Source organism: Dreissena polymorpha, chromosome 1, assembly GCF_020536995.1.
Source record: "Dreissena polymorpha isolate Duluth1 chromosome 1, UMN_Dpol_1.0, whole genome shotgun sequence".
Taxonomy (NCBI): domain Eukaryota; kingdom Metazoa; phylum Mollusca; class Bivalvia; order Myida; family Dreissenidae; genus Dreissena; species Dreissena polymorpha.
This window is the reverse complement of record NC_068355.1, coordinates 60404302-60430252: the sequence shown is the minus strand read 5'-3', so window position 1 is coordinate 60430252 and position 25951 is coordinate 60404302. Positions and strand designations below refer to the sequence as shown.

The following is a 25951-nucleotide window of genomic DNA, read 5'->3' as shown; positions in this document are numbered from 1 at the left end:
TTCAAACGCAGCCTAGAAAATTTGCTAATAAACATTCTTACCCAGTTGCTATGGAGTTTAAGTCATTAGTGTTGCTTCTAGATTGGAAAAAAGCTGTTGTTGTTTTTCTTAATATTGACCTGATTACTTAGTTTTCAGACGTTTGGAACTTAGATTCAAACTCGGCTTAGATAAACGTTCTGACCACGTCTTCAGCAATATTGGATCAATTGAAACATTAATGCGGCCTATTATATAGAGTGGAAACAGATACATGTTCTGGCTAAGTTTCATTACCATTCGATGAAACATGTGGCCTCTATAGTGGCAACGAGCTAAATGTTGACGCACCAAACACACCGGGTTCCGCACATCGACGGAAATCGGACATTGTCATTACAAAAGCTTTTTTTTTTGCTCATAAAGTTTCATAAGAATGGATAAAACACGCGGCCTCTCCCGCGTTGACGAGCTTTCAGCAAGAACTGTACGACTTAAAACCATCTAAAATCAAGTTTAATGCAAACATTAATCCACAGAATCGTACCTCACAAACCCGAATACATTTACGCATTAAATAAACCAAGCAAAGTTTAATAGTTATTTTCATTAAGCAAAACAAACTCTTTCTAACGATATACATGTAGAACAAAGCAACTACAATTAGTATGGTCTGTATGCTGATATTCATATACAAGTAATCCCGAAATAAAATTCCGAATGACAAAATTTGTTCCGTGGCAACAACATTACTTCGAATATCCTTCTATTATTAATCTTAAGGTTCATGGGGGGGGGGGGGGATAAAATTCATTAAAACTTCGCTTTGGTTTTTCTTCATTCAAAGTGGTACAATATGATCAAACTATATATCATTTTAAAGCTTAAGACGGATAGAATAACATAAACACATTTTTGACATTCAATATTTGTGTGCTTTATTCATATTTTGGTTTAAGACCAATACATTTTACACTAATTTACAAAATCTCAATCTAAAGTTAGGAAGTATATGCACTACCTTAAGTTGAATAAATACAAAGCTATATACATATACAAGGTCAAGTTAGCAACATTTCAAAGAAAATTATTGTCATTAAACAACAAATGAGTTTTTATTAAACTGCCTTTTTTGTATAAATTTCCTAAACAAAGTTCTAAAAATAACTAAAACCTAACTACTTTTTAAAAATCCAGGTATGGTGGATAATAAGAGCCACAATTCTATTTCAAAGGCTTGACAATTTTGTTATTTACCTCTCAACCAAATTGCAAATTTTTTAATTAATATAAAGAAATTGGCAAACCGATTGATTTTATATTTCGATTCCTTCTACCCCTTTGAAAGCGTGGCCATCGCTGTGCTCCGTAGAAAAACGTGCAAAACAAATCGGTCGAAACCACGTGCAGTTGTGAGAAAACCGGGTATGTGTATACATAGGGACCGTTAAGTAAAAATATTCTATTATACTACATATATATGTATATAGTATAATAGAGTATTTTTTACCTAACGATCCCTGTGTGTGTATACACATACCTGAGAAAACACATCTTATTTTGACAGTTGGGTGGCAACTAGTAAAACAACTATTAACATTAATCAGCAAGAGATCGCAATAAATAACAGAAATGACCACGTAGAGATATCATCACTTACCCTATTTCAAATATTTTCCAGCTGAAAATTGTCCCCCACACGTCTTTTTAAGTTTATTTGTATTGTTTTTCTGGAGCCGAAGTGCATCTCACAGAATATCCATCCAACTTCCGTTGTTTTCACTTTCGTTATTAAAAACTCCGTTTAAAAGAATTATTTCTACTTTTAGATTGTTAAAGCGATGTATTATTATATATTATCAATAGTATTATCAATAGAATAGTATACCGTGATGAATTGAACGGAGTTACGTATCGATCTTTCTGTCAGTCTGTAAGCGTACTATTTTATGCGCAATAATATAAGTATGTGATTCGACAACGATTGTAAACATTGTTGAAATGCTTCTTACATAGTTATTCTTTTGAGTGTTTATGAGGTCTGATCGTGCAGTTTGCAAACATCAACGGAAAGATTACAATCCAATGCATTTGTCATCGTCAACCGTTTGGAATGTCAATTAGGCGATGAGTGAGTTTTTAGCATGTCTCTCTCTATTTTATTAATTTAAAAATGGCTGCCCCCGTGCTGATGAAATGACATGTGTTCGAGTTTTGATATTTCTAGATATGTAAACTTTGTTTACTATTTAAGCGTAATTTAGCGTAGCCATGTTCATTTGTTGTAATCTAAGGTGGTTATATTAATTTGCTTTTAGCCTTTTCTCTTAAATGGTTTAACAAAAGTTTAAAAATTAAACCGTGTATATTTTTTTCAATAAACTTTCACACATTAACACTTGTTTCATTACTCCGAACTATAAATTAATATTTAATTGTTTTGAAATAGCCGTTCTTCTAGTGTGACGAAAATTGGTAGTCAGTAATCCTCATTTACAGAAGTTGTGTCCCTTTACAACAAAGTTGCTCGAAACACGACTGAAATTAATGTAAGTACAATTGATTTATAGTTGAGCTCATCTGAATTTAGTTCATCATCAAAACACATAAATTGATATTAGTCATTTGTTTTAGAGTAGAGCATTCAATATATTGCATAATATCACTGTTTTTTTGTTGTGATCGGTAGACGCTCATAAAAAATATACAACCGCTCAGTTTTGAGTTGCTTCCGCGGGGGGGGGGGGGGGGGGGTCGTATCGAAGCATGTCACATGAACATCGAGGGGGTGGCTTTAGAGAGGACCCCGGGACAGCGGTACTCGTATCGAAGCATGTCACATGAACATCGAGGGGTGGCTTTCGAGAGGACCCCGGGACAGCGGTACTCAGAACGCTGAACGCAATGGGGAAACTGTCTCGGGGATAAAGACGACGACCGGTGACCACATGTGGGGCCATAAAGGCGGAGCTGTGTGCTGCAGTCCCTTGGCGGTGCTGCGTTCAGACATGAATTTGTCTTGAGAGTGTCTATCTACCAGTACACATTGGGTCTCATTTGCCACCGTGCACTGGTTTATTTGGATCTAAATGATATCTTTGGCGAATACCCATGAAGCCGGGGTAAATTTGACCTACTTTGGCACAAAATTTAATCTTTTTCACCTGAAAGGTCACAGGGGCAGGTCCATCTAAAATGACCCCGTGAAGGGGCGTGGGGCCTGAAAATAAACTCAGAACAACACACACACGTTTTTAGTTGGTTTGAATGTAAAATTTGGTCAGAATATATCAACGAGTGAGTGACAGTTGACTAGCTGTTATTAATATATAACAGATTTAGATCGTATTTGTAAGCTGTGGAGTTAGGCATTGGGACTCTCCTATAAGCCATGCTTATAACAGAGTTGAGGAAACTCCTGGCAGAGCTACAGATAACTTTTCTGAGAAATTGGGTAAATACCCACTACTTTTGAGTTCAATTGGGTATTTTCATTTTCAATTGGGTACAAAATTCGGTACCCACTACTTTAATTGAAAATTGGGTATTTTTGTATTAAAATTGGTTATGTTCATTGTCTTAAATTCCCAAATGCTTAGCTGAATGAGCTGGTTGAAGTTCCACTCTTAATTGATTAGTTTCAGAGATCTTGTGTAATTATTTAGATGTATCCGTAATATACAGTCATGATTAAAAAAAGGTTCGACGATTTTTCCACCAGTTTTCTTTAAATGTAAGAACTGTCAGCGCTTGCCTCCGACACAATATCGTCAAGAATTAGTTTCACTATATTTTCCACTACTGTTTATGTGTTGCTCGTGGTTAAATAACTTAAAATTGAGTGTGTTTGTGCCTGGGATACGATGTTTCCCTGTTTACGGCCTCGCAGTTTCAACATGTTCACTTCAATAACACGTGGTTACATAGAGGCTTTCTTCCGTACATATTATTGTGCTGAAGGTTATACTAAAAGCGCTTGGGCGAAGCGGAAAGAATCCGGGTATTTCGGAGTTCGGACCCTGGTATTTCCGGGACAGATTTACTCGTTACGCAGAGGAAATATACAATGTGCGTAATCGGCAATTTCAATTGGGTTTCGGTACGCATGGTTTTATTTTTCTATGCGTAACCGGCAATTTTACATTGGGTATTTACGCAAATACGCACCTTGTCTGTAGCTCTGTCCTGGGCTAAGCTTTAACTTGCTGGCATTAAATTGGCTGGAACTTTGAGAGTCATTAATAACAATAACCATACTCCATGAAAGCAAAGCTATCTGGGGTTTGTGAACAGTAGACATTATTGATTCCTGGTTGTAGTTAGGAGAACGGCCAGTGAAGTTTGTTGATCCCAAAACTGTAAAAGCTCTCATAAGTAGGGTGGAAGCCAGTTTATTTAGTAATTGGTTTGTGTGTATGTTGGAACACGTGGTCCAACTTATATAAGGGGTCGCAGCTAGTTGATGTTTGAAAGTATGATCGTGAATGTCTAATCTAGTGGTCAAAGTAGGCCTGAGGAAAATTAGACCTTTCAACTTATAAATTGCGTGTTCCAATATTTGTTATTAATCGGACAGTCGAAGAAGGCTAGATGAAAAATAAATTTGAATATACAGTAGTTATGTTCGAACCGTTAAGTTCTAACTTCAAGCGCTCCAACGTAGTCAGCTGGAACTCATTAGTAGTTCGAACTCTTACAGTTCCAACTAAATAAGTCCGAACATCACATGCGCTCATCCTATAAGCTACAACTTATCGACTTATGGAGTCTTGACTAAATAAGACAGAACAAGTTGGCCCGCGCACGTTTCACTAGCATATTATAATATAATTATATTCAATTTTGTTTATTTTGACGATTATTCTATCTTTAAATTAATCATGAAATCTTACTAACGTTACTAACGGGCTGTACGCTTTTTTAACAGGAAGAAACGTATGTTTCCTTCACATATGAAAGGAGAAGGAACGAAGCTGCATGTAAAAACTGTATAATTACTCGTATTAAATCTACAATTCCGCTGATCCAGAGTGCCTATCTTGCGGAGGATTCCGGTGATAGTCGATGCATTACGATTGTAGCAAATCTAATCAGGAGTATCAGTTGTAATCAGTAAAGCCAACACAATAATGGATCATATCGCCGTAGCCTGTCTTACGTTTCAGTCGTTATTTTAAATAACTTATCGTGTTTTACACTATTTGCTCGCAAATATAGAATATATACATACACATGTTCTGACTACGAAACATACTCATTTATATTTTTAGAAGCCGTTTGCGGGACTCGAACTTACATCAATACACAACACTTGTCCCTATTTAGCAGACGAGTCCAGTACTAAAGTACCTGTACATGCTAGGGTCCGCAATAGATCTACTAACACACACGGGTGGGTTTTTATGTAAACATCGGTTGTGGTAGAGACCGCAACGTTTTGTGATCGTTTAAACACGTGGATCAAAATGGAGTTTACCGTGGACAAACTAGGCGATAAAGTACAAGAGGCCTACACCAGGATCAAGTCACATGTCTGGAAAACGCCACTTATGTACTCACTCTACCTGAGTACGGAAGGACAGGCCGAAGTGTATTTAAAGCTAGGTATGTGTGTTACATTGTACACAGTGGATGTCCGGTTAGCATATTGTTGGCATACATGGATAATACACTGTACTGATTTAAAATTTAAAAGCCATGCTACATTCATTTAATTGATTTGCTGCCTGTAAGTGGAAATAAGTCGTGCGTTCATTGTGTCACACCGGTCTTTACTGACCTGTGTGAATGCGCGCTAAGCATTGTGGGAAACGGACTTTTTCCATCATGGCGTTGGTAAACATAATAAACACGGAAGTGAAAAATGGTAATTAATTATTATCAAAAACAGGCCCCATCAAACCGGGCCAGCTGTAATATATAGTTGGATGCAGTTTGTGCTTCAAAAGGAGCCACTTTTCATGTCAGTCTATTGTTTGTAAGAATCACTAAACACGTAACTTAGACTAACTAAACATGTTGCAAGACTGTATCTTCGAAATAGTAAATAAATCTAAATCATAAATATTTATAATTAAATACCTGCTGAAATTTGAGAACGTAAACGATTTAAAATAAACGCTGTGAACATTACAAGGAATCTTACATGTAGGCCTTATGTGTGAGAGGATTAGTCGGGGTTAAAATAAAATGGAGTTCGAAGGATCTAACATTTTGAGGAAGACGTCATGGTATCTTGGACATTTGGCACTTTCATATATTTATTTAGTAGATACTGAAAATGCTGAATGTGCTAATTGCAACATCAAAGACAAGCAGGTGAGATTTTTACAGCTTTATTTTTCTTGACATAATATTGTATGTTTTCCATTTAATTTATATGCCAGTGTTTTTTTTCACCATTTTGGGAATGGTTTCCGGTCATTTCCTCCCCAAGACATTACCTCCCCAAGACGTTTCCCACAAAGACGTTAAGATGTTTCCTCCCCAGACGTTTCCCCCCCAGACGTTTCCCCCCCATTTTAGTTTTAGTGCAGATGTTTCCCCCCCCCCAAAAAAAAATATTTTTTTTTATAATTGTTCGGTTGAAGTATAATCTTTGTTTATTTTAAAATTATTTTTTTTTTATGAAGCCTTTAATTAACTTTTAATATCTATGAAGCAGCTTGTATGGTTTTTTGGTTTTAGAATTGTTTTTTGGAGGGTTTAACTGTGTAATGATTGCATGTAAATCATTAGTTAGTGCATGTTGGTGTACTAGTGGAATACATGGAATATCCTCAAAGTCTTACTGAGTATCTTATACATGGTGCTCAACACAAATGCAACCAAGAATAATGTGTAATCAAGACCCGTTTTGAATACACAATTAACACCTTATTTCAGTTTGAGTGAACCTGGGCAGGGTTGTGCAAATGTAGTGTTTGTTGTTTTTTATCCAATTTAATATGGTCAATTGGTGAATTGAGAAATGGCAAAATCAAATTTAAATTAATTTCGAAACAGTTAAATATGATAAATAAATATTAACTTAGTAACTTTCAACATTTTTTTCATGCATTCATATGTTTATTATCAAATTATTGGACGTCACTGATATTTTATTTTTTACTAATTCCTCAAATAGACTAATTAAAACAGAATTGAACTTTCCTTGCACATTATTTCATTATTAATAATATAATTTATTAGCAAATGTAATAAAAACTTATTGATATAAGAAACACAAAACACAATTACCCGTTTTTATTAAATGAATTTTTGGAATTTAAGGAAAAATTAATAACTTTATGAATTAAAAAAAGGCAAATTCAAAGCAATTTATTAATAATAATTAAAACAGTGATAAACTATATAAAAATGTTTTTTTATGATAATGTGCTAATCTCATCTTATGAATGACTATCCCCCTTCAAAGATGTCACCTAATCTCATCAATGCTGATTAATGGGCCTGTTGCACCATAAGTACCTCTTTATACAATAGCTGTTATCTTGTTATATACACTTGCTAATCCAATTAACGCTTGTATATTGCACCATAAGTGCCTGATATATTGTTCAATGGTAGGTGTGTGTTGTTACTTAATATTAGTGAAAACATAACTTTCCTATTATTTGCCTGGTTTTGAAAATATTTTCATCGTTGAGTTTGCTTTAATTTTTAAAGAATATTTTTGAGAGGTAACACCTGAGTACTACAAATCAATGTAAAATGTTCATACTAGCTGTATTGGGACATTATAATTTAAATGTTACATAACAATTTTATTTACTTGTCTCAAAATAAATATCCCAATATGATATGTATTTAGTCAAAATAATTTGTGTTTCAGTTAAAACTTGGATATAGTTATTATTCTTCATTAAAAATCACAACTATTCCACTTTAAATGACCATCAAAGAACATCAAAGCTGTGTTTTTACTCAATTTTTCGAGGATCTCAATAAATGAAAGAAAAAATTCAGGTACTTATAGAAGCAATTCTAATTAGATCTATTTAATTGGTAAAATTTGTTTGAGGCTTCCCTAAAAACAACAATAATAAATCATTTCACTGATCTATTGATATATCTATTTGATAGGCAGAATGACAAACAGAACTAGTGTGGTTTCTAGGGTCATAAATCTGGCCCCTAAGCCTTAATTGGTAATAATATGCATGCAGTGTTATGTCTCTGAAAGTGACAATGAAGCAAATCTGCCCTTAGGCTATTTCATTTCACTCACACAAAAGGAGATAACTTGCTATTAATTTAATAGTTACTTCTAACTTGTCTCCTTTCTGTATTAAGAGGGTTTTCATATTTTAAAGTTCAATTGGTCTTCAAATGAATAAGCAATCAAAGTTCTTGATTTTGCCAACAAATAATGTTTACCAATTGTGGGTCTACTCTACTTTCTTTTAATAATTATTTTTAATTATGTTTTTTTTTGTATCAATGGAAAATAAAATATTTTTTCACTATTTTGTTTAAAAAGTACTTAAAGAAATCCAGGCAAGAATACATGACAAGTAAGGGTTGTGTCAAGAAGGGTGCCATTTAAGGCCCTATTATCAGTTTTGGATGCCCTAACCTGTATAGGTGAGAAGACTGGGGACAGTGTGGCATGAGGAACACTAATACACAGTAATTGACAGGTTCGTATTGAATCAAGCACAGAATTTTCTGAGCATTCATGATTCATTAGAATTGAAAAAAAATCAATCAACCAGAAAAATCCAGTTGACCAACTTTGACTTATTTGCATGAACAGGTATAAAATAGTGGGTATTAATAGCTTAAGACATTATTGGCAACATGTCTGCTTAATTTATATTATCAATATTGTTAAATAAGCATGGAATATTAATCAAAATTGGGGGTAAAGGTCAATCGAAGTATTGACCAGTGATGACAAATTTGGGAGTATTGACCGGGGCGGTTTTAACCGGTAAAAACCGCCGGTTAATTCTGGGGTTGGTCGATTGGTGCCAACCCTGGGTGTACTAAAGGAATATTAGAGGAATACAGGGGATATTCTCAAAATCTTACACATGTTGTTTTTAATATAATTAAATAGGATCAATTGATGAATTAATTCAGTTTGTGTAAACTTGGGCTGGGTTGTGGAACTAAAGTTATTTGTTGTTATACAATTAAATAGGGTACTATGTAACTGTCAAAAAAACATGCATTCACACGCATATAATCCAATTATTGGATGTCACTGATATATATAGCTAATTGAGACTAATTAAAACAGAATTGGACTTTCCTTGCAAAGTATTTCATTATTAATAATGTAATACTATAATTAGCTAATGTAATCAAAACATATTGATATTTTAATCATTTAACTCAAAAATATTAATAATATTTAAATTTTCCCAAAAAAACTAGGGCAGGAAGATAGGAAGGATTTTTTTTGGAAAATCAACATTGCTGTCAGTGTAAAATATTTGTAAAGCTTCTTCTGAGTTTGAACTTCAGTTTTACATTTTATGACCTGCAACATATTCTATGCTACTTTATTTCACTATTGTAAGTCATTAAAGTGTTATTTATTTTTCAACTATATAATGTGCTAATCTCATATAATGAATTACTACCCCATTTAAAAATGACACCAAATCTAAATTCATTAATACAATAGTTATAATTGTTTTATTGTAACATACTATTCCACTAAAAATGACCATCATAGAACATCAATGCTGTGCTTTTACTAAATTTTTCAATGATTTCAATTATTTTAAGAAAGAAATCTATCAGGCACTTATAAAAAAATATATAATAAGGGTGTCAAAATTTAACAAACTGTACAAGTCAATTTGAACTTCTCTTGCAATGCAAATGGAGCCACTTGAAATATCAAATTGTTCCCATACTAGTCGGCAATATAGCTATGACATTGTGTCTTTTCAAAACATGCACCAGACACACCTTCTGAAACTTTTTAAGCGGTTTTGAAAACGCTATTTCATTGCAAACTTTCGTCAATAAAGGATACATGTTGTTATACAACCGAAAGTGAAAGTGCTGTTAAAGAGCGAAATTGTTGAAAACTAACGAAAATTATAATTGATACTAACATAAGACCGTAAGACTGAACAAAGTAATACTTAACTTTTAAATCACAACATGAATGTTTACTTAAAAAGCAAATTCTTCATTCATCCGCGGACTTCTTTGTGTCGTAGGCATAAATGCCTCCAAATGGAGGTGCGTGATGCGTCTAAGTATAGAGGTGACAATAACGTAGTGACGTCACCATCTATGTATAGAATGGTCGTGCGTTTATAAGACCTGTCGAAAAGTATACATGGGTTGCGCTTTCGGAAAACGGGGCTTTATGTATGGGCGTAACTTGTCGTCACAGATTAGCTTGTGCAGACCTTTTTCTTTTAGACCGGATTTTCGTTTATGAGAGACTTTTTTACACGACAATAAATCAATATTAAAACAGCGTATACACTACTTTTCACATATATTTTATATAATAACAACAATAAATTCAATATCCAACAATGCCGGTATTTGTTTTTGATAATCGGCATCAGTGAAAATCGATCTCGCGCATGCAAAATGCGCTTTTTGACGATGCTGGAACAGCAGCGTCCAAAGTTTGATAACCAGTAAAAAAAATCTTCACAATTGCGACCTATGTAAAAGACCGAGCCAGTCCGATTGAGATAACTCGATTTTTCAGTTACTTCCCTTGGCATTCGCCACTGCATGGAGATTGCTCGTTGATTTTCATTGATAACATTCTCCTAGCAGAGTTGTCGTTCGTGTTGATAAAAGTAAATATTAATAGAACAGCATATCCTGGGGAAACAGATTCAATAAGTGTATCAGAACGTTAATTTCAAATTAGTAATTTTACATCCATTTTATTTTTATAGACCAATGAAACAACTATATATTTTCTCTATTTTGTTTGATATTTGTTCTCGATTTAGTAAATAAAATGCGAATAAAAACATGTAAAATTAACTTTTTACGTGATCACAAAAATAAAGAATGCGAACGATTCGATCCTGCAAATTGTAAACGCTGCACTGCTATGGTATATATAGATAAAACAACATTTCTTTGCGTCATTGTCCGTCCCGCCAGCGCAGTGGTAAGGATGTTCGCTTTTTCACCTTTACGACACCGGTTCTATTCCCGCTCCCGGCGCAATGTTATATTTTGTATGTTTTGTGGTCACCATTCCTGACAGTTGTTTTTTTCCGGAAAATCTCACCCCCCCCCCGCAGCATTTGACCATATAAAAAATTAAAAAGTATTTCAGTACAAAACAAATAGCTGGAAATTGCAGCTTTCATTCAAAATTCGTCCAAACTGTCGTCAATCTAATCTTATTAGGAAGGAGTGCTGGGCACACTCCGGGTCCCAACATTATGCAGCCTCAGCGCGGAGGTAACTCATTACCTTGGAAAAACACGAATACACACACTGGGTGCAGCCTAGGCGCGTATAGACTCAAACAAGGCAACAAACTCAAGTGCGGGCAAAATCATTTAAAATTTACATATTAAATACGATATTCTAACAGAAATTACACAACCACCTAAGTGTACATACCATGTTAGATATTTCGTTCGATTGTTAGATTTCAGCATATACATGTATAAGGTCATTTCGCTATTAGTTAACTTATCCATATGTTCGTGGGCGAACTCGGATAGTCAAGTGCTCATACGATTGAGCTCACATGGTCCGGCTATGTGCTCATACCTACTTTCGAGAATCATCATGAATGTATTGCCATACTTAATGAACAAGAATGTGACCCGCCTCCCAGTTTCGCTCAATGGGTCAAGTTACCCATGGGTACTATTTCCCCGTACCCATAAACTTTTTTTCGTACCAAAAATGTTTCGTACGCAAAATTTTTTCGTACCAATTTTTTTTTCGTTCCCAAAATTTTCGTACCCAAATTTGTTATCGTACCCAAATGTTCGTATCAACATACACAATTGTGGTGATATAGATAAACTTAAATTGATATTTTATATCCATCCTCTTCAAAAGCATCGTCACACCAGTACTGCCAGTACTTTGATTGATGAGAATTGAACAACAATACAATATCATAGCTGTGATTAGTGTACAGTTCACTATTTAGGAGTTCACTAATACAACTAATATCCGCTCGCATGCGAAGTGCACCGAGGTCAACCTTTCATAATTTTATTTAATTATTAAACATACAAATTATAATAAGCGTTGAACTTGATATATACTGAGAAAATGTGGTGTGAAAATATAAATTCCTTAAAAGCGGTAAGCGTCGTCCACGGTTAGCCTGTGCGAACTGTAACTGAGTTTGTTGCGTTATATACATATATTTTTGATAAAGTGTTTGTCATTGCTTGTGTAACTGTGTTATTTGGGGAAAATAACTAAACTGGCATAGCTAACGTTCCAATGCTTCTGCTGTTGGTACTTTAGCTTCTCTGTGGTTACTTTAATCAAAATTAATATGTAGCAACTAAAATTTCATTTCAGAAAGTGAACAACTGACTGGTTCTTTTAAGCTGCGAGGAGCGTTCAATAAACTGCTTACACTGAACAAAAAACCTGATCAACTGAAGAGGGGCATTACAACTGCTTCGTCGGGTAACCACGGTTTGGCGTGTGTATGTATTAAACTACAGTGGCTGTATTTTAATCACATTTTTTATACTTTTAAATATTACCAACACCCAACCACCTCCGCCGCCACCACCAATACTCGGCTAGCTAAAGTAGAGGCACAAACGGGCCCTCTGACTCTTGTTTTCATATTACTACCCCGCCCCAGCCAACACTCGGCTAGCTAAAGCAGAGGCACAAACGGGCCCTCTGACTCTTGTTTTCATATTACTACCCCGCCCCAGCCGCCACCACCACAACAGGAACAACAAAGCCGGCAAGCAAACGGACGGACGGAACGCCGAGCTTACATCATCATCATCATCACCACCACCTTCATCATCATCACCACCATCATTTACATCATCATCTGCAGCATCATCATAACTATCATCGTCATCGCCATAGTCGTCGACATCAGCATCAGCATCATTTTCAACATCATTATCATCGTAAAAATCTTCGTCTTCTTCGTCGTCGTGAACATAATCAGCATAATTCCCATAATAATTATTACCACCACCACCATTACCAGCACTATAATAATCATCAAGATAGATCAGCAATTGTTTTTAATTATTGATAAAAACACATACTAATAAGTTAAACACAATTATAGTTGCACTGTCGCGGCAATAAATGTTTTCAAGATCTATATATGCGTTGGAATACACTTCATAACACGGATTATTGACAGACGAGCATATTTTGTGCAGACGTGGTTATAAATGAGAAATGATACATCATGTTTCATAAAGTAAATTTTCAACAAAGCAGCAGCATGATACAATTCTATGCAAAATGATTGTTGATTTACGCTTTGCCTGTTTGGAGGAGGAAGCACGCCAAAATGCGACGATACGAAACATTACAGTACGCGCCGATACGATACATATACAGTACGCCAATAAGACAAACGACTGTTATTGTCTTTTTGCGCCATTTAATGGCGCCAAACATAACCGCAGTTTACATCAAGTTACATGTACCCTACAGATAGCAGCATGCAAAGCCTGCAATGTGCCATTAGAGGTCTTCGTGTCCGAGGAGGTCAACCCGACTAAGCTGCAGAATATGAGGCATCACGGTGTCAAGGTCACGCTACATGGCCATGACTGTGTGGATGCGGAAATTATGGCCCGCCAGACCGCAGCGGTAGGACGACTGTTCTTGTATGCTTACCATCATTATCTATAGACCTTACGAAGGTGGCTTGTTTGTAAGAAAACCAACTCATTTTAATTTGCAGCATATGACCTATTTAAGTATCGGTCGGCCGTTAATAATGATCTTGCTACCTTTTTACATTAGTTTTGGTTAAACATGTTTAACATTAATTTGAAACGAAGAATTATAAATATGAAATACATGTTTTATGATTTTATTTTAAGTGTGTACAATTAAGAAAGTAATTGATCCGGGAAAAAATCGCTTAAATTAGAAGATAGAGCGTATCATAACAATGACTTTATTATGTGAGTTTTCTTCATTGAAATGGTATATGTGTTTTTCAAGAAGAATATATTTTTTGCATAAATAATGGAATTATATTTTGAAGGAAACCGGAAAGCTGTATATATCCCCGTACAACGATGTCGACGTCATGGCGGGAAACGGAACTGTAGGGTAATGTTTTACACGGTGTAAAAAACATAAGACCTGTATGCTTGATTTTCACATTTTAATAGGACGTGAGGAATTTGTAATTTGCCTTAAGAAAATTTTTTTATATATGAGTGCTTATACAAAGTACCTTATATATAAATGCTTACGTCATCTTTGTGAGCTATTTAGTGATTATACGACTTTCAAACTTTATGATACTTTTTATGCCCCCGAAAAATGCTCATAACTTATGTGTCGCTTCAGATGTAACCTTCATATATGGTATGCATGTGTATATGGACAAGGCCTTTCCATGCGCAACAATTTTTTGACCCCTTTGATCTTGAACTTGGGTTCCGCGTTAAGGTTTCGGAAAATGCTTTTAGGTTCCGAAAAATGCGCATAACTTATACCAAAGCGTTAATCGGGGGCATATGTCATCCTATAGAGACAGCTCTTGTATCTGATGTTTCACTCAAAATTCTTATTCTGAAAAATCCTTAGTAACATTTGATATTTTAGGACCATTGTTTATTTGTTGTGCGTCACACATATATAGATGTATTGTATATTTGTTGTTTATACAAGGTATAATTCTCGTTGAACATAAGTCAATGTCCATTCATGTTAATACTCTGATATTTAAGTAAATCTTTTCAACTTAAGAATGGTGACATGACAACCTCGCTAACTCAAGACGTTCGATAACTCGAGAATGTTGATAGCTCGATCATTTTCATCGTGAGACATAGAATTCAGTATGTGTTTTTGCATAACAAATAACTATATGACGATTTATTATTAAATAACCAGCAGGTATTTTGTTTGTCACCGCACTGAACGGTCTACGTTCTATACGGTCTATATTTGCTATTTTATTTTTCCCTGGGTAGATGGGTCTCTGTTTAATTTATGTTTGTATTCAGGTCAGTTCGCGGTAAGCCTGCAGGAATAGGCTCACGACATTCGCATGTTGGCTATAAATAACAAACTCTAACTTCAACCATTTTTCATCTAAAAGAAGCGTGGTTAGATTTTGTTTATGTCCAAAATGCAATGGAATACAAATGTGTGATTTGACTGATTTGAATTTGTGAAGAAAACTGCGTCTTAATGAAAATGCTATCATACCTTAAAGGGGCCTTTTCACAGATTTTGGCATTTTTTTAACTTATTCATTAAATGCTTTATATTGATAAATGTAAACATTGGATCATAAAAGCTCCAGTAAAAAATCAAGAAAAAAATTAAAAAAAGGAAAAGAACATTGCCCGGAGCTGGTTTCGAACCAGTGACCCCTGGAGTCCTGCCAGAGTCCTGAAGTAAAAACGCTTTAACCTACTGAGCTATTCCGCCGTGTACACATTCTTGACGTATTTTATACCTTATATAAGCAATCTTCGTAGTTTCACAAAATTTAACGACAAAAACAAAACTCTCCAAATTATTCAATCGTTTCGCGTTGCAACGCTTTATAATTTTTAGGTTTTAAAATCGTCAAAAGATGCATATAATGGCTATATTAGAGCATGGTTAATGTTCAGTATTACTGTTTCCTTACAAATATCATAACTAAAACGAAAACTTACGAATCTGAAACAACTTTTTTCAATTTTGTCAATTTACCAAAGCGTGAAAAGATCCCTTTAAGTATAAAGTGTGAAGAACAAACTAATGCTAACTACATAGTGTTAAGTGTGATGCCAAATATGACCCGATCTGATGTTTTTTAATTTATATCAACGAACAAAAGTGAGCAGGTTGAATACATATATACTAAATGGAGGTTTCCTATTTGTCTTACATTTGCAAATACATACCTGCATATAAAAGTGTATGAGAGTGCCCTTTGTATTTATTTATAATCTTTATAAACATTAATTATAAATCTGTGTACATAGATATACAACACAATACATAACACACATTTATCGCGATAGATAAGTGACTTACTGAAAAATAATTTTTATGCCCCCTTCGAAGAAGAGGGGGGTATATTGTTTTGCTCATGTCGGTCCGTATGTCCGTCCAACAGATGGTTTCCGGATAATAACTTAAGAACGCTTAGGCCTAGAATCATGAAACTTCATAGGTAAATTGATCATGACTCGCAGATGACCCCTATTGATTTTGAGGTCACTAGGTCAAAGGTCAAGGTCACGGTGACCCGAAATAGTAAAATGGTTTCCTGATGATAACTCAAGAACGCTTATGCCTAGGATCATGGAACTTGATAGGTGGAATGATCATAACTCGCAGATGACCCCTATTGATTTTCAGGTCACTAGGTCAAAGGTCAAGGTCACGGTGACCCGAAATAGTAAAATGGTTTCCGGATGATAACTCAAGAACGCTTAATCCTAGGATCATGAAACTTTATAGGTAGATTGATAATGACTGGCAGATGACCCCTATTAATTTTCAGGTCACTAGGTCAAAGGTCAAGGTCACGGTGATCCGAAATAGTAAAATGGTTTCCGGATGATAACTCAAGAACGCGTATGCCTAGGATCATGATACTTCATAGGTAGATTGATAATGACTCGCAGATGACCTCTAGTGACTTTCAGGTCACTAGGTCAAAGGTCAAGGTCACGGTGACCCGAAATAGTAAAATGGTTTCTGGATGATAACTCAAGAACGCTTATGCCTAGGATCATGAAACTTGATAGGTACATTGATCATGACTCGTATATGACCCCTATTGATTTTTAGGTCACTAGGTCAAAGGTCAAGGTCATGGTGACCCGAAATAGTAAAATGGTTTCCGGATGATAACTCAAGAACGCTTATGCCTAGGATCATGAAACTTGATAGGTAGATAGATCATGACTCGCAGTTGACCCCTATTGATTTTCAGGTCACTATATCAAAGATCAAGGTCACGGTGACCCGAACTAGTAAAATGGTTTCCGGATGATAACTCAAAAACGCTTATGGCTACGATCATGAAACTTCATAGGTACATTGATCATGACTCGCAGATTACCCCTATTGATTTTGAGGTCACTAGGTCAAAGGTCAAGGTCATGTTGCCTCGAAATAACAAATTGGTTTCCGGATGATAACTCAAGAACGCTTATGCCTAGGATCATGAAACTTCATAGGTACATTGATCATGACTCGCAGATGACCCCTATTGATTTTGAGGTCACTAGGTCAAAGGTCAATGTCACGGTGGCCCGAAATAGTAAAATGGTTTTCGGATGATAACTGAAGAACTCTTATGCCTAGGATCATGAAACTTGAAAGGTAGATTGATTATGACTCGCAGATGACCCCTATTGATTTTGAGGTCACTAGGTCAAGGTCACGGTGACCCGAAATAGTAACATGGTTTCCCGATGATAACTCAAGAACGCTAATGGCTAGGATCATGAAACTTCATAGGTGAATTGATCATGACTCGTAGATGACCCCTATTGATTTTCAGGTCACTAGGTCAAAGGTAAAGGTCACAGTGACAAAAAAGTATTCACACAATGGCTGTCACTACAACGTAGAGCCAATATGGGGTGCATGCATGTTTTACAAACAGCCCTTGTTTTTTTTCAAGGAACGTTATCTTGCAAACATGATTTGATTTGTAATGGTTGTGTTCTTTTAACGAATCCACCAAATATGGTACACTACTACATCCATTGTTGAAGATAAGTGACGAATTATAACTTCATAGACGCGTGTATTAATTGTATGTGCGTGCCCATATTGTACTTCTTGACAAAACTTCACAGGCAGCATCACAAACTTGCTTAATAGCCGGGTTTCTTCTCTGAAATCTTGTGATCTTGACTGTTACTACATGACTATGAAAAAGGGATCCAAGTTATTATCTCTAGTATATATGGTAGTTTCCGTGACATCAAAACGTTAAATTGTCAGTGTTGTATTTTGTGAATTTACTGTAACATTATTGATATTCGTCGGCATGACGTTTAAAGGGGCCTTTTCACGTTTTTGTAAATTAACAAAATTAAAGAAAGTTGTTTCAGATTCGCAAATTTTCGTTTTAGTTATAATAATTGTGAGGAAATAGTAATACTGAACATTTACCATGCTCTAAAATATCCATTATATGCATCGTTTGACGATTTAAAAACCTGAATATTATAAAGCGTTGCAATGCGAAGCGATTGAATAATTTGAAAAGTCCTGTTGTTGTCGTTATATTTTGGGAAACTACGAGGATTGCTTATTTAAGTGAAAAATACATTCGCTAATAGCATGAGCATGGATGGTCGAGTGGTCTAAGTGGGAGACTTTTTACTCTAGGACTCCAGGGGTCAGTGGTACGAGACCACTTTAGGGTTCTTTTTTTTCCTTACTTAATTGTATTCTTGTTTTTTTAAAGGAGATTTTAAGGTCCAATGTTTTCATTTATCAATAAAAAGTATTTAATGACAAGCTTGAATGCATGCCAAAATCTGTGAAAAGGCTCCTTTAAAATGTATTCAAGTATTTATTTTCGTGGACAAGTCAAAACGTGGTTTACCATTTTCTGGAAAAGACGATTTTGCATCATTTTTATGCTCCCCCATTTTTTTTTCGGGGGGGGGGGAGCATATAGTCGCCGCTTCGTCCGTCCGTCCGTCCATGTGTCCGTCCGTCCATGCACAATTTTTGTCCGGGCTATTTCTCAGCAATAAATGACCGGAATTCAATTAAACTTTATGGGAAGCTTCACTACCAAGAGGAGATGTGCATATTATCAGCCGGTTCTGGTCGGATGATTTTTCACAGAGTTATGGCCCTTTGAAATTTTCCATTAACTGTACATATAGTGCAATTCTTGTCCGGGCTATTTCTCAGCAACTAATGACCGGAATTCAATGAAACTTTATGGGAAGCTTCACTACCAAGAGGACATGTGCATATTATCAGCCGGTTCTAGTCGGATCATTTTTCACAGACTTATGGCCCTTTGAAATTTTCCTTTTACTGTACATATAGTGCAATTCTTGTCCGGGCGATTTCTCAGCAACTAATGACTGGAATTCAATGAAACTTTATGGGAAGCTTCACTACCAAGAGGAGATGTGCATATTATCAGCTGGTTCTCGTCGGATTTTTTTTCACAGAGTTATGGCCCTTTGAAATTTTCCATTGTACATATAGTGCAATTCGAGACCGAGCTATTTCTCAGTAACTTATTACGGGAATTCAAGTACACTTTATGGTAAGCTTCACTACCAACAGGAGATGTGCATATTATTAGCCGGTTATGGTCGGATGATTTTTCACAGAGTTATGGCCCTTTGAAATTTTCTATATAGTGCAATATTGTGACAAAAAAAAACTTTGGGGAGCATCACTCGTCTCCGTTTTTTTCTGGTTACGATGTGTTTGTGTTGAATTCGTGAATCGGTCCCACGAGTTGAAAAGATTATACAGTTTTTTAAACACGTATGCATGAAACTATAATAAACTGCTTAGGCAAAACAATTATAAGGTTAAATACCAGTTTAAGCTATTTTCAATTTTTTTTTAAGTACTGTACGAATTCTTCTAAATGTGAGAAACAAAGCTGGTTTATTTTTTTTTAAGTACTGTACGTACTCTTCTAAAAGTGAGAAACAAAGCTGGTTTACTCTTTCGAAGTTGTAAATCATTACACGTGTTTATTTCTAAAAATATGGTACAAATCATAGACAAAATTAGAGTTTGATTATTTAATGGTTCCGGTTTTTTATCGGGACTAAACATTTCAATATAGAAACACGATTTACGTCTTATTTGAAAGTGCAGCGTATGTACAGTCAAGATAGATTTTCGTTAAGTTACCTTTTTGTACCTCAAACATATTATTGTTCTTATGTACTGAATATTGATTTCCTGGACATGTTTTAAATCTCATACTCACATGTAAAAGCAAAGAGCACTTTAACATCATATAAATAGACATGAATATTTATATATTTTTGTCCCCTACCGGTTTCACCGGAGGGGACTTATGGTTTTCGCTCTGTGCGTCTGTGAGTCTGTCAGTCCGTCAGTCTGTCTGTCCCACTTTTCTGGATCATGCGATGGCTTTAAAAGTTCTTCATATTTTTTCATGAAACTTGAAACATGGTTAAATGGCAATATGGACATAATGCACGTCATTTCATTTTGTTCCTATGTCAAATATTCTGGTTGCTTTGGCAACAAATATAAAAAAATCTGGCAATGGTGGAGCCTGTAGGGGACGTATATATATATTGCTTGGCAGTAGTCTTGTTTAACATTGTAAAAGGTAGTGGACTCGATTAATAATTGATTGTTTAAATTATTTTAAATTATATCTGTCCGTCCGTCCAAAAAAACTTTAACGTTGGCCATAACTTTTTCACTATTGAAGATAGCAACTTGATATTTGGCATGCATGTGTATCTCATGGAGCTGAACATTTTGAGTGGTGAAAGGTTAAGGTCAAGGTCATCCTTTAAGGTCAAAGGTCAAAAAAATTTTTTTTTCAAAACGGCGTTCTCATGAAGCTGCACATTTTGAGTGGTGGAAGTTCATGGTCAAGGTAATCCTTCAAGGTCAAAGGTAAAAAACCCAAAAAACAAATGTTTTTTTTTTAATCGGCGCAGTAGGGGGCATTGTGTTTCTGACGAACACATCTCTTGTTGTTTTGCTGTTAATATACACTCTTTAATTTAGACACGTGCATGTATACAATCAATGGTCTTTCTTGTATTATTATAGTAAGAATGCTCTTATTTAGCTGTATGATAAATCCAACAAAAACACATATTTTTTTCTTTCCTTTTTTATCAACGTTTCGGATTACGCCTTCATCAGGATAATACAAATAATAACAGAAAGCGGATGTTACGTCATTGACTTAACGTACATTAAAATGCGGGAAAATGTACGTCAATAAAATGAACGTTAATTAAATTAAGCTTAACTTTCGGATTCAAGAATACACAATTTCCTATAAAATTATATATAAAAATACTAATAGGAAAAAACAAAAGTAAGCTTAATTAAATTGAAGAGCTAGTCTTTTATGTTAAAAAGAACTTTGTTATTCATACCATTAGGGTGTAATGTTTTAAGTCTATGTATATAGTAAGTTTCTTTATTTAGCTGTGAAATACACAACGACTTACCGGAAGTGGATTATGTCTTTGTGTCCGTTGGTGGAGGTGGCTTCATCGGCGGTATAGCTGCCTACCTCAAGAAAGTTAATCCGAAAATACAGGTACAATTTTAACCATAATTTACAAACAGATAGTTCAACATAGGTATTAACAGTGTATATTTTGAATGTGTTTATTTGATTATAAGAGGTAACCACTCTTGTTTTACCCTTCAATATTTTATGGTAAAAATAGTCGATTGTTGTGTATGGTTGCGTAATTAAGTGATTTATAATTGTAATTATATTATAATATATTGAATTGTTTAATGGTATTGAATTAGTTTGCACCATTAATGAATTAGATCGTGACCTATGAACCAATTAATTATGCCCCCCTTCGAAGAAAAGTGGGTATATTGCTTTGCTCATGTCGGTCTGTCGGTCGGTCGGTCTGTCGGTCCGTCCACCAGGTGGTTGTCAGACGATAACTCAAGAACGCTTGGACCTAGAATCATGAAATTTCATAGGTACATTGATCATGACTCGCAGATGACCCCTATTGATTTTGAGGTCACTAGGTCAAAGGTCAAGGTCACGGTGACCCGAAATAGTAAAATGGTTTCCGGATGATAACTCAAGAACGCATATGCCTAGGATCATGAAACTTCATGGGTAGATTGATCATGACTCGCAGATGACCCCTATTGATTTTGAGGTCACTAGGTCAAAGGTCAAGGTCACGGTGACCCGAAATAGTAAAATGGTTTTCGGATGATAACTCAAGAACGCATACGCCTAGGATCATGAAACTTCATAGGTAGATTGATCATGACTTGCAGATAACCCCTATTGATTTTGAGGTCACAAGGTCAAAAGTCAAGGTCACGGTGACCCGAAATAGTAAAATGGTTATCGGATGATAACTCAAGAACGCTTTTGCCTAGGATCATGACACTTCTTAGGTACATTGATCGTGACTTGCAGATGACCCCTATTGATTTTCAGGTCACTAGGTCAAAGGTCAAGGTCACAGTGACAAAAATCGTATTCACACAATGGCTGCCACTACAACGGACAGCCCATATGGGGGGCATGCATGTTTTACAAACAGCCCTTGTTTGAATTACATTATTGTTCTAAACTTCTACGAGTGCAATTTTCCACTATATTATGATAAAAATAATTGATATTCGGGATGTAAAAATCTTAATTGAATTACACCAATACAATAGCTAGCTTACATATATATGACACTGTCTGTCATGTATTGATATTTGAAGATACTGTCACAATTATTATAAAAGTCACAATTACTGAAATCTAGTTAAAGAGACCAACAGATAAAACTTGACCAAATGCCATAGGTGTCCATTCAAAAACGGCCAACTGTGCGGGCATTTTTCGCGCCTTGTTGTATCTCTAATTGTGCGAACCTAGTATCCATTTGAAGAGTAACATAGCCTCATTGAACTCTTGAACAGAAATCACATATTTTATTTGAATGTAGCACAAACAGAAATTCTCAAAATAGAATGTAGGCAATAACCATTTAAAGCAAACAATCTATACCAAACGAGAAAAGCAATTCATTAGAAGTAGGCAATTCTTTCGAATGAATCACGGAAGGTTTTAACATGATTAAGTGCAAGGTAACGTATCGACTTTGAAAGAAAGGCGTACGTAAAGTCGATAAGGATTTTCGGGAAGAAACGTCGACTTTTCAATAACTGTTATCCAGATCTCCACAATTCGGAGGATTCACCTAATCCGTCGAAACGATTAAAGATGTTTGATGTAATGTACAAATATAAGTTTCATTAAATGATAACTGGTGATATGGTGTGCTTTATTCAAAATATAGAAACGTTTTAAATAAGTATTATATGCTGCTAGAGTTCTAAAATATTCGGTTTATTGTATACTTGACTTAAAAAATTACGAATTCTGTAAAATTATTATGTATTAAGTGCGACCTCCAGCACTATTATTGTATCACAGGTGATTGGTTGTCAACCTCGTAACTCCAAGGTCATGTACGAGTCGGTCAAGGTAGGTTACATAAAACACGATGAATCGCTAGCCACTCTCTCCGATGGAACTTCAGGAGACATAGAAGATGGATCCGTAAGTCGAATACAGATATAAGACCGATCCGAGTATTAAACTTTAAGGCGAACACAGATAAAAATCGTTCCGAATATTTTATGGTAAGCGAACGCATATTTCAGACCGATCCGGGTATTTCATGTTAAGTGTTAACTCCTCTCCAACAACTTTAAGGAATACATTTCCATGTATGAGAGGCCACACAGATTACAACGTGTGACACCAGTCACGTTGTCTTTTGTTCAGCCGTTTAACGCCTGATAACCATCAGTGAAGTCTGATCATATGTAAATATATGATTGGTATTTCTGTTAAAAAAACACGTGAAAACGTATATCGAATATCAACAAGGTGACATTATATCTTAAAATGTGGTGGTGAAAAAGCTCATACTCATGTAACACAATGCGTGCCTGTTACATGCAGATTACGTTTGAGCCGTGTCGCCGATACGTGGACGACTGGATCTTGGTAGATGAGCATCAGATCGCTGACGCAATCTTCCTCGTGCTCGACAAACACCACAAGGTACGTGACCTGCGAAATACCGCCACGCCCATTAAAGCCATATGGATCTGTGAATGGGCTTTACTGATATATGTATAGCTTTACATCTACATGTACCATTTTATAATTTACTAAAGGATCATGTAGAGGCTTTATAGACAAAATACCTTTTTGCTTCCACAATTATGCACTAGTCATGCTTTCAAGACATGATAGATTTGTGAACTTTGAGGGCCTTATAGGTTTACCACCTTCTACTTTCAATCCTTGATACGATTTGTGGCATATCATGGGGTTATATATATGCCTCTGTTCTTGTTCAGAAACCCCATGTATACTGCACGACTATGCTTAAAGCAACGTGGAATGTTGTCACAGATATCAGACGTATTCAAGGATTTATTCTTATCCCTTAAGATATCGGCACAAACTGCAAGAAAAACTGTCGTTTATGCATAAAAGATTTGTGCAAATGTATTTCAATAACTTTAGATATTTGCAAAAATAAAGTTCTTAACGGTGAGTTTACATTCTGTCCAGTCCGTGTGTTAATCCCTGAAACCTCAGTTGATCATGCACCCTGGTAAAGCTTCTTCTGGCTTCCAATCCATTATAAACTTATTGTCTTTCATGGGCTTTATATGTATAAAACTTTTGTTTCCTTGACATGTTACACGGGGGCTTCACATGTACAGCACATTCTCTTTTCCAAGGCGTGATACACGAAAAGACTATAAAGAGCTTTATGGATATTGACCTTCTGGCGGCGAATACATGCTACACTAGTTGACAATTTTATTTTATGCAAATAAAAAAGTGAAGCATATTGCGCTTTTAATTCATTAAGACGTACTTAACGTTTATAAATTATTTTTCTATAAGAAATATAAGTCTAATGAAGGTTGCTCTTCTTGAACAGTCATCAAAGATTAAACGCGTACAATTGTGCATGGAATATACGCTGAACTGAGCATTTAGGGCACTTAATCGGTTATTACTATTTATAAAATGCATATTTAATATTGTTTTTTTTTTAATTTATGCGAGCATTTAAGTGAGTAGAAAGTTTTTAATGTTCTGAATTCAAAAACAATCAATTAAAGAGATCGAATCATTCGTTAATAATCATTTGAAAATTGTGAATTAGCAAATAGCGTGTTTTCTGTAATATTTATATAACTCGTTAAAATGATGGTCAAATATTTAATTGTTTTTAGTTGCTGCATACTTCATGGGTACGTTTTAGGTTGTCGAGGGATCGGCGGCCGTTGCTGTAGCTGCGTTCCTAAGCGACAAACAGCGTTTCCGGGGCTCCAAGGTGGTCCTAGTGATGTGCGGTGGTAACATAGCAACGGACACGATACGGGAGATATTGAAAACGCATACATGAACATCCCGGTCATTACAATTTGAAACAAACAACAGTAGTATTATTTCGCAGAAGAAAAACAATATTTTATGAGCTTTTGGTATATGTTTTCCGATTGAAAATATATTTATTTTAGAATGATACAATCATGTTGTGTAATCAGATAATTTTTGTTTACTATTGTATAGTTTGTCGTCAAAATACACCGTGGCTCCCTTCTATTATCCGTCGTTTCGTATGCCGATATCCAGTATTATTATTTTCAAATAAACATTGTCCGAGGGGACAATACCGTTTCGCAATTATTCTACAAAATGAGCGCGATTATGGATTAAAACTCTCTGTATTTCATTTTCGGATTGGAAAACAAAATGCACAAATAAGTTGTGTACAAAAAATCAGTAAGAAAAAAGCAATGCAATTATATCACTTTTGCACCAAACGAATTTCTGTTTTTATCCATTTGTCTAATTAAAATGATGAATTGATTTTGGTAACATCATTAAGAAAAATGCGTACACTAGTCAAAGATAGTTTTTTATAACTTCTTAGCCAATATCAAAACTGTTTTTTCAAAGCTCTAAAGTTTTGAAGAAAATTTTGAATCTTTATATGCAGTTTAAAAATAGTTTATAATTAAGACTGACATGATGAATTTTCACGAGACGAAAATCGTGCTTGACGAGCGG

At 35.4% G+C, this 25951-nt stretch overlaps 1 protein-coding gene across 2 annotated transcripts; it reads left to right on the top strand.

The window, feature by feature from the left end:
* The first annotated feature begins 2480 nt into the window (after positions 1 to 2480).
* On the top strand, positions 2481 to 25481 carry LOC127831002 (L-threonine dehydratase catabolic TdcB-like). Of its 2 annotated transcripts, XM_052355984.1 has the most exons (9): positions 2481 to 2528; positions 5250 to 5583; positions 12481 to 12611; positions 13603 to 13761; positions 14165 to 14232; positions 21286 to 21400; positions 23279 to 23404; positions 23813 to 23914; positions 25140 to 25481. In XM_052355984.1, exons 2-9 carry the CDS (start codon positions 5445 to 5447, stop codon positions 25281 to 25283), a joined length of 984 nt encoding a protein of 327 aa, XP_052211944.1. In that variant the 5' UTR covers positions 2481 to 2528; positions 5250 to 5444; the 3' UTR covers positions 25284 to 25481. The 2 variants fall into 2 exon arrangements, with proteins under 2 accessions (XP_052211944.1, XP_052211938.1); XM_052355978.1 differs by lacking the exon at positions 2481 to 2528 and having other exon boundaries at positions 5137 to 5583.
* Positions 25482 to 25951: the final 470 nt, after the last annotated feature.

What these genes read in the sequence shown, in the direction of transcription:
- LOC127831002 (XM_052355984.1), top strand. Translation starts at nt 5,445, where the DNA reads ATGGAGTTTACCGTGGACAAACTAGGCGATAAAGTACAAGAGGCCTAC. An exon ending in CGAAGTGTATTTAAAGCTAG is followed by an intron (nt 5,584 to 12,480) that starts GTATGTGTGTTA and finishes ATTTCATTTCAG; the next exon opens with AAAGTGAACAACTGACTGGT. An exon ending in GCGGGAAACGGAACTGTAGG is followed by an intron (nt 14,233 to 21,285) that starts GTAATGTTTTAC and finishes TTCTTTATTTAG; the next exon opens with CTGTGAAATACACAACGACT.